The sequence below is a fragment of the Podarcis pityusensis genome (assembly GCF_964106645.2).
Source record: "Podarcis pityusensis genome assembly, chromosome: 1".
NCBI classification, from domain to species: domain Eukaryota; kingdom Metazoa; phylum Chordata; class Lepidosauria; order Squamata; family Lacertidae; genus Podarcis; species Podarcis pityusensis.
The window spans coordinates 73,942,555-73,959,736 of record NC_138028.1 but is presented as its reverse complement, the minus strand read 5'-3'; the positions used below and the strand labels follow the sequence as shown (position 1 = coordinate 73,959,736).

The window sequence follows — 17,182 nt, the reverse complement described above, 5'->3', positions numbered from 1 at the left end:
GCTGCTGGATTTGAAAGAGGTTCTCAAACTTCATGGACAATTGCTATTTACTTCCAGGAGAAATTACTAAGAAATAAAGAATTGAGAACTGGAATTCCTATTTGAACAACGCAGAAAAAGTAGTTTTAAGTTGAGACAAAATCTGCAGATGGAACAGGAAGCAGAAATACCTCATGCTTCCTGCCTCCCCCCCTCACCAACCTCACAAAGCACCATTATGCAATACAGTACCTTAAGAACCACCTCTCTCCGTATGAACCTACCGGACCCTGAGATCATCTTCTGAAGCTCTCCCTGTGTGCCTCCTCCACAAGAGGTCTGGAGAGTAGCAACATAAGAACAGGCCTTTTCTACAGTGGCTCCCCATTTGTGGAGTGCTCCCCAGGGAGGTTTGCCTGGCACCTCCTTTGTACACCTTTAGGCACCAGATGAAAATGTTCTTCTTCAACCAGGCCTTGGGCTGATTAACATCTTATACCCCTTTTAAATGTGTTTGTGGGAAGGAGTGGGGTATCGGTTTGCGTGTGTGTGTTTTTTGTTCTTGTTTTTATGATGTATTTTGTGCTTTCAGTTGAATTTTTATGTTGTGAACCACCAAGATCTGTGGATGAAGGGTGGTATACAAATTTAATTAACTAATTAATAAAATGTCCCGATGCTCAAAGCCTGAGCCTGTGAGTTCTCTTAAGTAAGCTGGGAGGGTTTTTGGTGGGAGAAGCTTACTTTTTCATTTTCATTTTTTAAAAATCTGCTCTATCTCCAGAAGGATTGTAAGAGTAATCCCCTATATTTAAAGAGTGATATCCAACAATAGTTATACTCAGGGTAACTTAAGTTCACTGATTTCAATATTTGTACTCTGACTATTACTAATGTTGGATATCACTCAATAACTATTTAACCAACATTAGTCATTCTGTTTATCCTTGACCACATAATATTCTGGAAAAATTGTGGGCTTGCAATGCTAGCTTTTAGCTGGGAGAATTATGTATCTAGTTTATCCTGAACCCAATATAAATAGGGGTTCTATAGCATACTTGGAGTATGAGTTAAGCATAATCTTACCTTTGGCTTCTTATAAAAGCCCGATAGGTACCATCTCAATACTTGCTTGATTCGACAATATGGGTCTTCTTCAAGAGCAGCTCTATAGGAGAAGAGTAATTAGCTGATCTGTTTGCCCTAGGTGGTTTTACAGACACATGAAATCACATCAGATACAAATAGAACCAACAGCAGCACAATGTGGAAACCCTTCACTATCCCTTTCAAGCCTCCCTTGCTAACTTAACTTGTACTTATACTACCAAAGCTTAAATTGAATGGAACTGTCCGAATACTTCATCTAAGAGTCTTTACCTGATCTTAATCTTACCCTGGCTGGGTAGCTTAGCTCATGGCTACTGTATAATTTTACATGGTTATGGGTATTTAGTTATTGCATTTATATGCCAACCTTTTCCCCAAGGCACCCAAAGAGGTTTAAATTTTTGAAATACTAGAACAAATCAATGACATAAAATGTAAAATAAAATGTAAGAGTGGTGCTTTACATGAGCTACTCCATTAAAAATGCAGGGCTATGGAGAAATCTACAGTCATAAAAGCCACTTGAGAGAACCAGACAGCCTATAGCACCACAGTCCTAACACTGTAGCTACTTATGGAGAAAATTAAGTGTCAGATCTCCTCCATTCATCTGAATAAAAATTGTGGAGACAGTGAGACTTACACAAAGGTCAGTGATATTTAATTGTAGATTCCATAGCAAGTGTTCTGAAATGTTTTACCCATCTGACTCTTAAAATCAACACCAAAAGCTAGCTGGAAATCTGAAAAGAGCATTTAAGTTTATCCCACCCCTTGCAAACCAGCTCATGAAGACTGCACATTAAAATATCCTAATTTTAGATCCTGCCTCACTTTATAGGAGGGGGGAAGCACAAGACCCTATGTATGTTTACTGAAAAGTAAGATCCACTGTATTTAGTGGAAAGTATTCCCAGAAAAGTGCACAGAGGAGAGCAGTCCTAGTCTGCCAAACCTAAAGGACTGCATAATAATGCCCCTAATTATACCTCCAAAAGCATCTAGGTTTTGTTTTTTACTGTACATGTTATTGCTGCTTAAAAAATGCTCCAGGATTCATCTTCCCTATATGCTTGCTCTCCTTGTTCCACAAACCTTAACCTATCAAATAGGTTGGGTATGCAGTTATTGCCAATTACACACTGGCAAGGCTGAGTGCAGCAGAAAGCATATCAGTACACCTCTCATTTTTCTTCTTCTTTGCTTTCCTCACAGCTCCCATAAACTGTTGATGTCTAAAGGTCACCGAAATGGATTCCTGTCCTGATTTACGGCACCAGCCGATTAACTCTGAGAGCCTCACGTATTATCAGGGAGCCCTTTCAAGCACACAAACATCCCAGCTGCAGCCGGACTAATACTCCTGGCACATGGGTGCACATCTGCGCACTGCATCATCAAAAAGCCGGCAGGCGCTGCTTACTGGGAAAGTAGGTCGGCGTGGTAGTAATAATCGGAAAGCTTGTTGAGGAAGGAGCGCGGCTCCAAGATGAAGGTGGGCAGAACAACGCGGGACAAGTCCATGCCAGGCCTCAGCTGCTTCAGGATGATCCACATCAAGCTCTTGTTTTCATCGGACACAGTTTCTGTTTGAGAGCATTCGCCCGTCTAAAGAGAAGAGGGTGGGGAAAAACCCTTCAGCTTGCTGATGCTCCATTTTGTTGTTTCAATATTTGTAATCTCCACTTTCATAAAGTATATATCAAGGCAGCTTACAGCATATAAAATATAATTTAAAAAATGATCCATAAAACAATTAAAAACATCAGTAGATACTGGTTGGTTAGAAAGAGAAATTCATATTGTGAAGGCATGTTTAAACAGTAGATCAAGTCAGGAAGTTCCTATTTGTGCCATGTGTCTACTTCCTGTTTAGTTGCACTCTGTGATCTTGTTCACACATGAAACACTAAGCCAGACCATAGCTCAGGATGAATGAGCAAACATGCTGGCTGCCAGAGAGGACATGCTCCTCCTCCTCTGCTCCTTCTGTTGCTACGCTGAGCTAAGCAGGTTTGGCTTAGCATGTCATCTCAACCAGGGCTTGTGGTTTATCTCTCCTAGCCAGACTAGGAGCTGTGAAGCATAGCATGAACTTTGGTTACAGCTCCTGGTTTGTTTGAAGAGAGCTAAACCACAAGCCTAGGTCTGGAGTACAGGTTAAGCCTGACTCAGCACAGCTGTGGAAGAACAACTGGAGGAGAAGCCAAGAAGCCATGACTTCATCTCTGAGAGCTTGCATGTTCATGCTAAGCCATGGTTTGACATAGTGCCATGTGTGAACCAGGTCATCGTTGTGTGCAATTCAACAAGGCTAAGCACATCCAGAGAGAATTAATGCAGATACAAACCCCTTTAACAGGCTGATTTATGCACCCACCCCCTGAAGCAACCTCAGCGTTTTCCTCTCAACAACGTGGGAGAAAGAATGTTTTATTGACGTTGGGGCCCAACATCTAAACTTTTAATGGCAAAGAAAACTGTAAGAAGCTAATCTAGCACTTGGATGTTGCTTTTAAGCTGCTTTTAACTAATACTGTAAGGTGGTAGTGGGAAAGGCACTTGCTAACCAAGCTCCGCCTCAACATTCCCCATAATTCTCCCTGTAAAAAAAATGGAATAGTTTGGGTCTGTGAGAGAAGCAGGCTGTGCAAACGAAGAACCCACCAATCAAGCCTCTGGGTAATTGGATCACTTCACAAGGAGTTGGCTTGTGCCATTAACAAGGTGACTTGAGGTGAATCAGGGAATCCCTAAGCTCTGAAGCCATTACATGGCCTTGGATATTCCAAAAACTTAACTGTACAACCTCCCCACCCTGCTTTATTTCCTGAGAAACAAAACCCAAGGTGACTGAGGCTACAGATACAAGGCGAAACTTGTGGCTGCTGCATTTCCCTACCTTGGGCATCATTTATGCTCCAGTATTGGCCTGCAGAGTACGGCTCCCTAGAGCAAACCCACAATGGGAACTTAGAACCATTCCACTTGCCGCAGAGCGGAGTTTGATAAAAAGAAAGCCTGTGAGCGGAGCAACGAGCCTTTTCCCTCTCTATCGATTTCTATTAGTTACAATCTGTCTTGCGCCCCAGACAAACAACATCCCTAAGCTTGATCCACCTTAGATAATGGAAACTGTTAAGACGAAAAGCTATTGCAGTGGTGCTATAAGCTATGATGTGTATTGATCTGTCAGTGCTTTCATCAGATGTATTTGCCAACTTTGCAGGGGCATATATCTTGGCCTCACACACATATATCACAAAGGATTGAAAAGCAAGTCGTCCCAACAACAGGAATCAAGAACAAAATTACATTTTTAACTGTTTACAGAGGGATACCCTATGTTAGTGTGCCTCCAGACTTTTAGAATTTTGCAGGGGGAATTCAATTGCATACCAGAACTTTAGGTTTGTGCCTTTGATGTGGTTTCAAGAGCTCTGCTGCCCTAGCACAATAAATATGCTTAAAAAAATAAATCAGATTTTTTTTTTTGTGGCTTGGAAAGTGGCAGGGAAAGGCATTGAAAAGAGTGGGATGAACAAAGGTCTTACAAGGGAGTAAGTATCACTGAATACAATGGCACAATGGCAAACACTATAATGATACAATCCAAGTTCTCTTTTTTCATGTTCCATTTAAGTTCCACGGCTGACTCTAGATTTCCCACAACAAAAAAAGTAACAAATTGTATAAGGTTAACAAAGTTTCCTCTAATTGGGCATGAGCATGTGACCTGAGGTTATTAAATTGGGTGAGAAATAATGTTGTGGTTCTACTAGTAAGCCATTTAATATAAGTCCATTGGCCTATTACAGCTTACAAGCAGCTCATTTTGTTCATGATATGAAGGAAAAACCAACACATTTTACACTTCTCATTGAAATAAGGCATGTTAAATTGTCCTGGAAAACAGATTATTGGAGGGGCAATTGTCCTCTTGCTACCTCTGGCAAACGACTTTGTCAGTGCGACTCAGCTCTTCACAACAGAATAAAAGAAATGGGACGAAGAAAAGAATCTTCTATCATAAGGCGAAAAATGCAGTGGACAGATGGATAACAAACTGTGTGGGTGGGTGGATAGATAGATGTTAAAATGGTTACCTCTCCAAATTCTTCATAGTTCTGCTCCAAGTAGGTGGTCCCTTTCTTTTCCTGGGACGACTCCCCGTGGAGTTCGGACTGATCGCTCTCACTTTCGTTTGTCTTCCGGCTGTTCTCATGCATCTCGTTCTCAGACTCTTCTATATTGTCCCTTTCAGATTTGTCTGAGAAAGCATCGTTCTCTAGGTGGTGGTTCTCCAGAGCTGACTCATTAAAGCTGAAAGACACAGATGGTTACAATGTCTTAGGCTGCATACACGCTAATCTGTCTGTAGCATGAAAATGGTAGCTTTTTCTCAACCCAGAAATGTTCTTGCTCCTCCTTAACAAGCAACTCTCAATCTTGATTGATTCTAGATCCTGCTGTCCGCAAGGGTAGGTATGCTTACTTAACATGCATTTGCAAATCCTTGACTTAAGTCATCCACACCTTTTCCTCCATGCACATGCCCCAGGTGAACGAAGAAGGAAGTGGTGATTACAATTTTGGTATACACCCACCAGAATGCGGTTAGGCAGGTGTGGCTACACTCCCCATTGCCAGGACCCCCTTCATCTGCTTTCAAATGGAAAACTTGCAGGGTAACACAAAGCCAATCTGCTAGCAGCTTTTATTTTGGGAATGAAATCAGTTTCTCTAAAGGCACTTTCCAGAGGCAAACACTACACAATGGATCTAGATTTGGTTATTATTAGGACTGTCACCTGATAAAAGAAAATTTAGTCAATTTATCCTACAAGTGTGAATTAGTCAATCCAAGGGCGCCGACTTGCCCCCCCCCCCGCATTGCAGGTGCGCATCACATGACGTGTCACGTTACACATCACATGACGCGTCCCGCCCCCACCTAGCGCACAAGCACTCGCACACTGGGCTAGGACACACGGGCATCCTGCCGCTGTGATACCATGGCTCGTGCACTGGGTGGAAAATGGGGAGCATGGAGCTGGGCTCCATGCTCGGCCTCCTCCTCCTTGCGTGACATCAGTGGGGAGAAGGTGGTGGGGCAGGGCCACAGGATTTGGGGGGAGCACAGCCCCCTCCTTGAAAAATTTGGGGGGGCTGAAGACCCCTCACCACTTGGCACGCAGAAAGACTTTTGCCAGTTCTCACAATTATTTTCAAGGCATTGTTCCACTGTATTCATTGTTAAAGCCAGTCCTATAAATGAAAAACAACCAGAGATTAATTATTACTGAAAATGTGTGGCTGGCATGAAAGACTCTCCAAAAACCATGAGAAGCTTTACTGAGAGGCTTTACAGTTGCATGTTAATCAAACAGAGTGATTTCAGGCTTTGCGCCAAGCCACATCTCTACCATCTTTCAATAATATGCCCACTTGTATTAGCAAAATTAGCCTTCCGTTCAGTTTCATCTCAGAAGAGAACTGTCATGAATAAGGCTTAGAATCAAGCAAATCTGAAATAAAGGCATGCAGCAACATACTGCAACTCCACTTTAAAAGTCAAGTGAAGAGACCTCTATGTCAATATCTCACACTTTGGAGCATGGTAGGTCATTTATGTGTTTTGCTCAAAGATCATATATTTGATTTACTGCTTTGAGCTCATGCAACTAAGGTTTTTTCTTTGTCTTGTGTATTTTTGTGAAACTTTAATAAATATCATTATAAAAAAAAAAAAATGCCTATAGTCCAACTTTTTCATAGATAATTATTATGGTCTCTTTCTATTATGAAAAATGCCCTCTATGCCCAATCTGAAGGGCATGATAGAGAAGGAATATTTATTCCACAAGGCAGGATAGGACAGATCTGGTTTCCCAAATTGTTCATGCTCTTTGGCCCAGTTCATACTGGCAAACAACTGGGGACTTGACCATGTTGGAATTCAAACTGCAGGGGGAGCTGATCCACATGGGAATCATTTGCAAAGCACATGCCACTAAGTTTTGAAAGTTTACAGTAGTAAATCTGTGTGACATGTGTTATAAGTCTAAATGGAAAACAGCACATACAAATGGATAGCCACATGAAATAATTTAAACAAAGTTTGGATCAAGCCCTGGAGTCTAGTTGTTTGCACCGACTGGGACTTCCTGAACAACAGCTACTGTGCTCCAAAGAGCAACCTAAGCTGGTCCTTTATCTGGATTTTGGAGACAAAAAGGATCCTCACCACTGGCATATGGAAACTTTAGGGTTGCATATGTAAGGTGGATTAAAGTGCTCTGTCACCTGTGTGCAACTAACCCACTTACTTTTTAAAACACAGACGTTTTGCCATTTGGAAAGTGATGGGAGAATGCATTGAAAAGTGTTGGATGAACAAATGACTAACGGGAACACATGTAAACACCATGCAAGCAATTAGGGTGAATGCAGAATGTGTCCTCATTGTCGGATAATTAGTCCACAAGCTGCTCAGAATGACAGTGGAAGAGACTCCCTCAGGAGGTTGTGGACTCTTCTTCACTGGGGGATTTTAAGCAGAGGTTGGATGGCCACCTGTCATGGATGCTTTACCTGAGATTCCTGCATTGCAGAGGGTTGGACTAGATGACTATCCTAGGGTTGCCATATTTTGAAGAGCAAAAAAGAGGACACATTTGCTGACTTCTAATTCTAACTATGGATTGCTCTGACGCATGAAAAAGAGGACATGTCCTGGAAAAAGAGGACATATGGCAACCCTTCCAACTCTACAATTCTAGGATTCTGTGAATGCTTAGCAAAGACTGGATGCAGTCTAACCACCATGTAAGTGTTGTGCAAGCAAAACAGGACAAATGCTCAGTAATAGGTTGTCTGAAGGGGCCCTTGTTTGCAACAGATGGGGCGAAGTACTAGTTTCACTTGATTCTCTAGATGCAGAGAATTTTTTTCTGCCTCTCTGAATAAAGAGACACTGCTGTATTTGGAACAGATTGACTGAAAGCAGATAAAACCTTTATCTGTAATCCCTGCAAATATTAATACTGCATGATGGGTTACCAGATTTTAAATAGAGCATCCCTTAGACTGTGAGAGCAGTACAGACCAGGAAGCAGGCACACCCCTGATTTCAGAACCCTCAATCTCCATGGCATCTGCTCAAGAGGCACCCCAGCTTTTGAAATTTTGATCTGACAATCTTGCTTAATGACCAGACAGACATCAAAGGTAAACAGTCACAGTAGAGGCAGATGCTAAACCCTAAGAGTGTGTGTGTGTGTGTGTGTGTGTGTGTGTGTGTGTCTGAGTGTGTCTGTGTGACAGGGAGAGAGAGAAAGAGAGCGTGCTTATGGGAGTAGAATAGCCTGGTTCTATTTCATATACAATTTAGAATTATAAAATGAGTGCAGCAATGCATAAACCCAACCTAAAGCAGACGTGAAAATTCAGAGGAAAAATTCCCATTAGCAATCAGCATAAGCAGCAGTAAGTCTTTGTAAATGGCAGAAAAGACTTAATGCTAGTGCTACTTGGAACAGAGGTGTAAGTTTGGAGCAATCCCTGTATGGGCATTCCAATAACTGAAAGTAATCACGATTACTTTCTCTTGTGTAGTCACCCAGAACAGGAAGGCAGCACTAGCTGGGGAGCGAATTCTTCCATGGAGGATGACCAACTTATTGAAGACACAATGTCTGCTTCTTTAATTTCCAAGCATAATTTAAATAAGCTGAAGAAAGCATTACATGTAATTAAATGACTTACTAATAATAACATGTCAGCTTAATTGGCTTAATTCCCCAAGGGGAAGATGTTTAACTGAAGGATTTGATCCCATCATGGAACACTGTGCCAGTGATAAATCTTCTCCTAGCACTACCTGGATATGTGGGAGAGAAATGCTACTCCTTGGAAGTAATCTACACTTCGTTTCTGCAGTAAAATATGTATCCCTTCCTGATGTCTAGGTGACAGATTTTTACTCACAGGCTCACTATTTAGAAAGCAATGGATGTTGCTTTGAATGTTACCTTGAATGTTTACCTTGAATGTTAGGAACACACAGCTGAACAGAGAATAGTGTGTGTGTGTGATGTGTGTGTGTGATGCCAGAGAACATAAAAAGTGCCCTGTTGGATCAGCCTATCTTGCCCAGCATCCTGTTTTCCCAGAAAAATTGCTTTCAGGATATGCCCAAGCAGGGCATTAAGGCAAGAGCCCTCTCTCACTGTTGCTCCTTGGCAAGGCATGTTCAGAGGCAGACACCTTTGCCATCCTGACTTTGTCCTAGTTCAAGTGAAAGGATGCTCTCATTACAAAATGGGTCTTTTACTCACTGCTACCACTTAGAAGGGATTAAAGCAGATGCATGAAACGTACTCTCAACTGCAGGAACCACTACAGAACTTCAGAATATATGCAGTAAGTGTGTACATCCTTACTGAAAAAGTTCCTGATCCGAGATGGTAGCCGTGTGCAGTAGGTTGTACAGGCCAGCATGCGAAGAATCAGCCGAGCAATTCAACTCTCCATCTTTCCCTTGCTTGGATGCACTGAGCCTGAAGAGGCTTGAACAGCGTAAGGCCAGTTCCAGAGCATCCAACCAACACCGGCCTATAAAAACACAAACACAGAGGTCAAATAGGAAAATGCAGAATGCTCCCGTGACTGCTTCCCATTTCATGTATCCAGACATTTAATCCATATCGAGAGAGACAACGGATACAGTACACAGCAAAGATTTCAAATGTCCTGAAAGCAATGAGACTTGATGCCTGCAAATAAGTGTTACCATTTGATACTCAGTTCCTCTCTTCAATATTAATAGCTTTTTACATCCTCCAGGTGATGGCCCAAATCTGAAATATTTCAGGATACAATTTGTCCCTAAAAGTTTAGCCTCATCCAAAACAACAACAGGCAGATCATATATAGAGTGCATTTTAAATCCATACATCGTTTCCGGTCTTGGTATTTGTGGTTTACATGCCACTCAAATTACTGAGATTCTCACAGTATTACACTGTAATGGATACTAAATATTAAAATACTCAAGCTGTGCAAAGTAACATGATCCAAGTAGCTGTCAGAGGGGTTGCCACATCAGTTTCATTCAGCAAATCACTGTCCAGTACCTCAAAATACTGACACATTTATTATGGCACTGCTTTTACAAGGACAATAAAACATGTGTTTCCCCATTTATGGTTTTCTTCCATTTCCACTTAGTTTTCTACCCCCATCTTCCCCACTTCGGAAAGTCTGCTCCTCACTTCAGAGTGCCCTCTGTGAGAATGTGTGGCAATTTCTGAGCAAAGTCCTCATATACATTTTGCTAAATCAAATGCATTTAAGCTGCCCAGGAACCCTGAAACGCAAGACAAACTGCGTGGCTTCCTACCCATTCTATTCCTCATGTACTCTCAAGAGTGGTACATTTAAAATGTACCATGTAGCATTTCCCCCCCTAAGCTAGTGTCGAAAAAATCTTTATGAAAAAGCATTGCTAATAGTGACTGATACCCTGGCATTTGCTTTGGGGGAATCTTCCTATGCAGGCAAACAAAGATTAGTGCTTGAGCCTATCCTACTTCCTCACTGGTGCAAAGCTACAAGACAAGTACGTGCAATTGGTTTCCAGTTTCACTAGTGATAAAATGGCGTGCATTCGGAAAAGCTCCTTAAACCTGGTGGCATATAATTGAATACATAATGCTTCAGTTTTAGAAATAGTCTCCCAGGCATTATTTCAGGGTTTGTTTTTTTAATAAAAGAAATCTATAAAACCTTCAGCCTGCTCAATCAAGTAAATGCTAGGGTTAAAAATAAAATGTCACCAAGTAAAGAAAATAACACCAAAGGGCATCATTATAAACAGGAAACAAATGGTTCTGCATATAGGACCAAACAGCTCAAAAAGCGTAAGACAGACGGTGGTGAAATACTGATTTTCATATTGTACTGCAAAACTCCCCTATGCCCTCCCTTCGAAACGCAACTCCAGAATGGAAGAGGGCCTCTCTCGCTTCCAAATGAGTGCCTTCCCTCAATAGCAAGCATAATTTTCTCTCCCAGAAACTTGTACTGTACTCTCAGACTTGCAGCAACCAGTTCCTGTCCATGAGGCTATATTTGGAGGATAACATCTGGGACACCTGCCAATGTGGAGCCACTTTCTGGATCTAAACCAGACAGCACAGACAGACTCACCCCATCTCTCCACCTCTCCCCCAGTAGGTGGCATGGAGTGGGTTGTAACTTTGATGAGGCTTTCCCCACCTTTATAAGCTGTCACCCATCAAAATGGCTTCCAAACTTGCTGTTTGTGAGGCATGATTCAACCATATATAGGCAAATATAGTCTGTGTGGTTCAGTGCATTGTCACTCCCGTGCAACAGAACAGCTTACGTATAAACCTTGTGATTTTTGTGGTAAGAAAAGCAATGGGCAATGTACTGGAAAGTAGGGATAATGACAACGCTGGGCATATAATCTCGGTGCAGACAAAATGGAATGAATGCCATATAATCTCCCTGTAAATTTTGTGCAAACAAATCAGGATAAATACTCAACCAACAGACCATCTGCAAGGACCCTTAAGCAGGTAAAGAGGTCCACTATAAGCTGAAGCTTTTGGGTCCTCACCCTTCCAAAGAAGAGAGAATAAACCTGGGGTTTTCAGCCTAAGGAGGGGCTTCTGTTAACTGCTACATTTGGAAGGAGGCAATGACGAGAGCAAGGGATGTTTCCAATACAGTAAGCCCACAACTTACACACATTTAATTTGTGCACATTCAGCTGTATGCACATGATAAGTAAGTAAGGAGCAGAAAGGGGGCAGGGTTCTGGGAAAAAAATAACTTTGGCAACCCCACCCACCACTGAACCCAATGTGCTTTGACTATATGCAATTTTGGTCTCAAGTGCAATCCCTGGAACATAACCCCCACATAAATTGTGGGTTTATATCAAAACTAGTGAATGTAGGCATTCATATATGAGTCAGTATGGGTGAGTGCATTTAGGAGTGAGTAAAAGGGAGAATGGATGGATAGAGACAATATTTAAAGACTGCAGAAGTATGTGAATTATTATTCGTCCATATCCTATTTTTAAACTTGCCAGGTTTTACAGGTATGTGGTATCAAGACAAGTGGTTCAGCTACTGGACTTAAGGCCCTGCATTTAGACCATGGACTGCGTTGTCTTATGCATCTTCTTGCATTGGCTTTCTGGTTGGAAGTGTTCCTCCAACCATCATATTGTGAAACACTTGCTCTAAAAAACTGACTTCAACAGATAAAGGGTAAATCAATGTAGGGCGATACTCCCTTGTGTCCTACAGGTGGTGCTGTGCTTTTAGAATCAACCACATCTGCTGAACTGAAGGATTAAAACTAAAAACTGGAGGCCGCCAACAACAACAACACCTCCTCCATTGGAACCCACACTGAGCCATATCCTTCAGATTTGCCAGCAAAATAAACCGAAGCAATGATGCTGGAACCCGATGAAAGAAGTCACAGAAGAGTGATTTTGATACCTTTCAAGTTGGATAATCACATAAGACTAACGTAATGAAAGAGAGCTGCACAGGAGCAGGCAGCACAAGACTTTAATACGTGTCCTCTTCCCCTCACTACTGCTCTGTCAAGATATCTGAAATATTCACTGAAGAGATCCATGTGAGCAACGTACTGATGGCACCTAGACCCATATCTCCTAATGATGGCTCCCAACAGCTTCATACAGGTATTTAAAAAACATTGGGGATAAAACAGTACTCCATACATAACCGCCATTGTTATTTCTGGACAGAAACTCTATAGGAAGGGCAGAAAAGGACATACTGGAGGTGGTGGTGTCACTCTGTACAATGAAGAGCATTGAGTCCAGCAAGTGAGAAATCCCAAAAGGGACAGACTCCTCCACAGAAGCATCATTGGTTGCGATAACAGGCCCCAGCATTAATTTAGTGAGACGTGTTACACCACCCCCCTGATCAAAATCTTCAGGGAGATCTTGAGATGAAGAACGAAATCAAGGAACAATACGAAAAAAGAGACATATTAGTAATGTGTGATTTCAACTACCTTCACACAGATTGGCTACATATGCCTTCCAGTCATGAGAAAGAGGCAAAATTGTGTGCCCTGGAACAGTTGATACTGGAACCAACCAGAGAGGTGGTGACCCTGGACTTAATCTTGCGGGGCACCCAGGATCTGGGTGTGAGATGTGTTGTTCAGCCAATTGGGAGCAGCGCCCGCGTGCTATTAAATTAAATATACAGGTAAACGGCCAGCTGCCATTAAAATCAAACATGGCCACGTTTGATTTCAAAAGAGGAAACTTCCCCAAGTTCTTGTCCTGCTTTGCCCTTTGCACATTCAAATGGCTCTCCTGAAGAGGGCGTATATATCTTGATATATATCTCTATATACTGTATTTTCCTTTGTCCGTCTTCATGCTGACAAACAAGAGCTTCTGTGAAGCAGAGTGAGCGAGTGGAAAGGTAGGCAGACAGGGGTGGAAGAAAGAAGGCAGGCCAGTGGCCCAGGCAGGTGGCGCAAGCGAACAGACCAATGAAGCAGCCAGGCGGGTGGCCCAGGCAGATCTTCCCACACTTCCTATGGTTGGTGCTGCTGCCACTGGTGTAGAGAGGGGAAATGAAGGGGAGGAAGTATTTCTTCCCTTTGTCCTCCTCTCCCCGCTAGACCAGTTCCTTAAGACTGCTGCTTAAGCACTCACCAGAGAATTTAGATCATACCACCAGCAGATCCAGCACAAGAATTAGAATAAATGGCACCTGCTGGAGGAAAATTTATGTCTGCCCAGGGAGCTGACTAATTACTATGGGCTCTTATTTGACTAATGCCTACACATAACATACATAATGGTTAGTTCAGCCCATTTGTTTGAGGCATTTCGATAAAACAGTCATTGAAAAACACAGCTGTAGGCCACACCATATTCACCCAGGGCAATTCAATTCCCACCAAAATGCCAAAGGAACAACAAATAGTAAGTGTTAGTAATCAGTGAATGTTATATGCAAAATATTGGCTGAAGACCAATATGGTTTTAGATTAACAAAGTTTGGCCTCTCATGATTCCCTCCTCAGTGAACCTGGGTTAGCATTTTCTTTATGTGGTATGGCTCTAGAATAAGGCAACCTGAGTTCAAACTCTTGAAAGCAAACTGGAGTTGCCCTCGTATGCACACTCATCTGGGAGTGCAACCCATAGAACAAATGGGACTCACTTCTGATAAAGCATGCACAGTATTGCACTGTTATAATGGGCAAGAAGTCACCCACCCACCCTTCTCCTCTGAAGCTGCTATTTGCATTGAGAGGAAATCCTTTGACTGGCCCCAATGGGGGATTTCTTCCCTATGTAAATAAGGGCATCAGAGGAGAAATGTGGGTCAGGACTGCAGCAGGGGAAGGAAAGGGTTAATTTACCCACATGCTGGGATTCCAGTGGTTATCATCCCCCCCTTCAGCTGCTAATTACATGTGAAAACATGCACACTAAATGCAAAGACACATTTGACTTCAAGCCTGGCTTGGCCCTAGCTTTCCTGAGCACTTTGGAGGAAGGACAAGGTACAAATAGATAAATCAGAGCATCCCATAACCCCCCCCCAAAAAAAGGATATATAATTTTAAAATTGAGACTATATAGGATAAACCAACAATACTCAGCACAGTTAGTATTTTACCAGTAATTTCAATCATCATCAAGATGCAGTTTTCAAGGATAAAAGGTAAAGGTAAAGGTACCCCTGCCCGTGCGGGCCAGTCTTGCCAGACTCTAGGGTTGTGCGCTCATCTCATTCTATAGGCCGGGAGCCAGCGCTGTCCGGAGACACTTCCGGGTCACGTGGCCAGCATGACAAGCTGCATCTGGCGAGCCAGCGCAGCACACGGAACGCCGTTTACCTTCCCGCTGGTAAGCAGTCCCTATTTATCTACTTGCACTCGGAGGTGCTTTCGAACTGCTAGGTTGGCAGGCGCTGGGACCGAACAACGGGAGCGCACCCCGCCGCGGGGATTCGAACCGCCGACCATGCGATCGGCAAGTCCTAGGGGCTGAGGTTTTACCCACAGCGCCACCTGCGTCCCTTTTTCAAGGATAGACAGGTCTAAATTAGGACCCAAAAGAGCAGGTTGCTGTTTGAGTACATAAGGCTGATTGCATGAAACTCATTGCAAGTAAAGGTTAGAGAAGCCCAAAGGCTATTGTAAACAAGATAGGTCAATCCAGTCCACAGAAGCCAAAAGGAAAATGTTCTTATGCACACCTCTTTTTCCCCAGCTGCGATGACGGTTCTTAGACAAGAACTCTATGCTATCCCTCCCCAGCAACAGAATGACCGTATTACTTTACCCTGCACATTTTGTAACTACGTTAATGAAATGTCAAGTTAAATTGATCTTTAAGGAGATAATCGCTTTTATGGCATGGATTGATAGACAGTCATTGGAACTATTAAACTGCCGCAAAAGCCTGAGGGACCGGTTGGGTTTCATCTCTCTTCCGTGAGCTGCCTGCAGCTGACCAGAAACTGAAATATGGGCTTCCCCCCCCCACAAAAAAACCCTAATTATATATTGTAGCTGTCTGGGGGAGGGGAACAAAGTGGGATGTGGAACATCAATACTAAGTGTTCTGCAATTCCCCCCATTGCCAAGGTTTAGCATGGTAATGACAAAGAAAAACAACAACACCTTAAAGTCTTTTTTACCCTTGAAAATTTTGCACTCATTTCCACTGGATTAAAGGTGGTTTCCCCAGAGAGCGCATGACATGAATTACATGAAGCCCAATGCATGAATCATAAGGGGTCAAGCACATCTGCTTGCCCAGAAAGATCTGTATTGGTTAATTGGAAGATAATGAATAGCATGTAGACATAGAGAAAAGGTCAAAAACTTACCATCTGATTCGGAAGCTGCCCTGAAGATCAAGTAGCTGCTTGGAAGAGGCTGTGTGATTGAGCCTACATTCTCTCCCTTTGGACCCTAGAGCGATGCATGAAAAGAAGAGAAACATATTTTATCATTTTCCCATATCATTTCAGTTTATATTCTCTGCTTTTAATTTAATGAAACAAATGAAAAGTATGCAACCACCCTCCATTTTTGGGATAGAGCAAACTCCAAAATGCATTTAAAGGTAAAGGGACCCCCTGACCATTAAGTTCAGTCACGGACGACTCTGGGGTTGTGGCGCTCATCTCGCTTTACTGGCTGAGGGAGTCGGCGTTTGTCCGCAGACAGGTCATGTGGGCAGCATGACTAAGCCGCTTCTGGCGAACCAGAGCAGTGCATTTAGCTATGTCTAAAATAGACGCCTTGAAGAATAGAGTTCTGAATCTCAGTGGGAAACTCCATGAATATAGAAAGGCTCTCCACTTCTGAAAAATTCCCTTCAATTCATGGAAGGCTGTACATATGGTCTGTGATAAAGGTAACTGGGAAGATTTGGGTGTCTATGAAGGTGGCCTCTGACACATTGCCCAAAGTCACAGATTTGCATAAAGTAATTTATACATACAGATGCAAATTTAGAAGCAATCACTATAACTTAAATAAAAACACAATACATCTCAGCATAGTGGTGACCCGGTGGCTTGTGTGCCTACTCAAACAGCTATCCTGGTGGTAACTGTTGATGGGCACCTTAAAGGTCCCCCCTGCTCTCCCTTGCTAGGAGTTTTGGTCTTCACAATGGAGACTCTCCAAACAGAGGAATGCCCTCTGTCAACTAGGACACACCCTTGGTGTGACTCAGGGTAACTCACCTCCTAAGATTGCTTGTTTATTTCTATATATTTGCTTATTTTTTATTTTCTGTTTTTAGGTCATCTCCCCCCAAGTCCTTCCAAGTGACAAAAGGGGAATAACCTAATGTACACCGCTCTGAGATCTTTAGAAGAAATATAGGGTGCAAGTGAATGTAAGTGTGTGAGAGAGACAGAGAGAAAGAGGGAGAGGGAGAAGGGGGAAGCCAGGTCTCTTGGTAGCTTTGGAAACTGCCCTTCTGTCATGGGGGGAATCTCAATCTTCCACCCTGACA

The 17,182-nt window shown here is 42.7% G+C and overlaps 1 protein-coding gene across 2 annotated transcripts in view; it reads right to left on the bottom strand.

Annotated features, from left to right (window-relative positions):
* Nucleotides 1-17,182, bottom strand: part of OSBPL5 (oxysterol binding protein like 5) — a 126,887-nt gene that overhangs the window by 14,495 nt on the left and 95,210 nt on the right. For both annotated transcript variants that reach the window (XM_081001118.1, XM_081001119.1), the window contains exons 7-11: nt 16,041-16,125; nt 9,537-9,708; nt 5,199-5,415; nt 2,516-2,700; nt 1,069-1,150 (exon numbers count right to left, since the gene is read on the bottom strand). In XM_081001118.1, the coding sequence (XP_080857244.1) occupies nt 1,069-1,150; nt 2,516-2,700; nt 5,199-5,415; nt 9,537-9,708; nt 16,041-16,125 (741 nt within the window). The remainder of the gene's footprint in view (nt 1-1,068; nt 1,151-2,515; nt 2,701-5,198; nt 5,416-9,536; nt 9,709-16,040; nt 16,126-17,182) is intronic.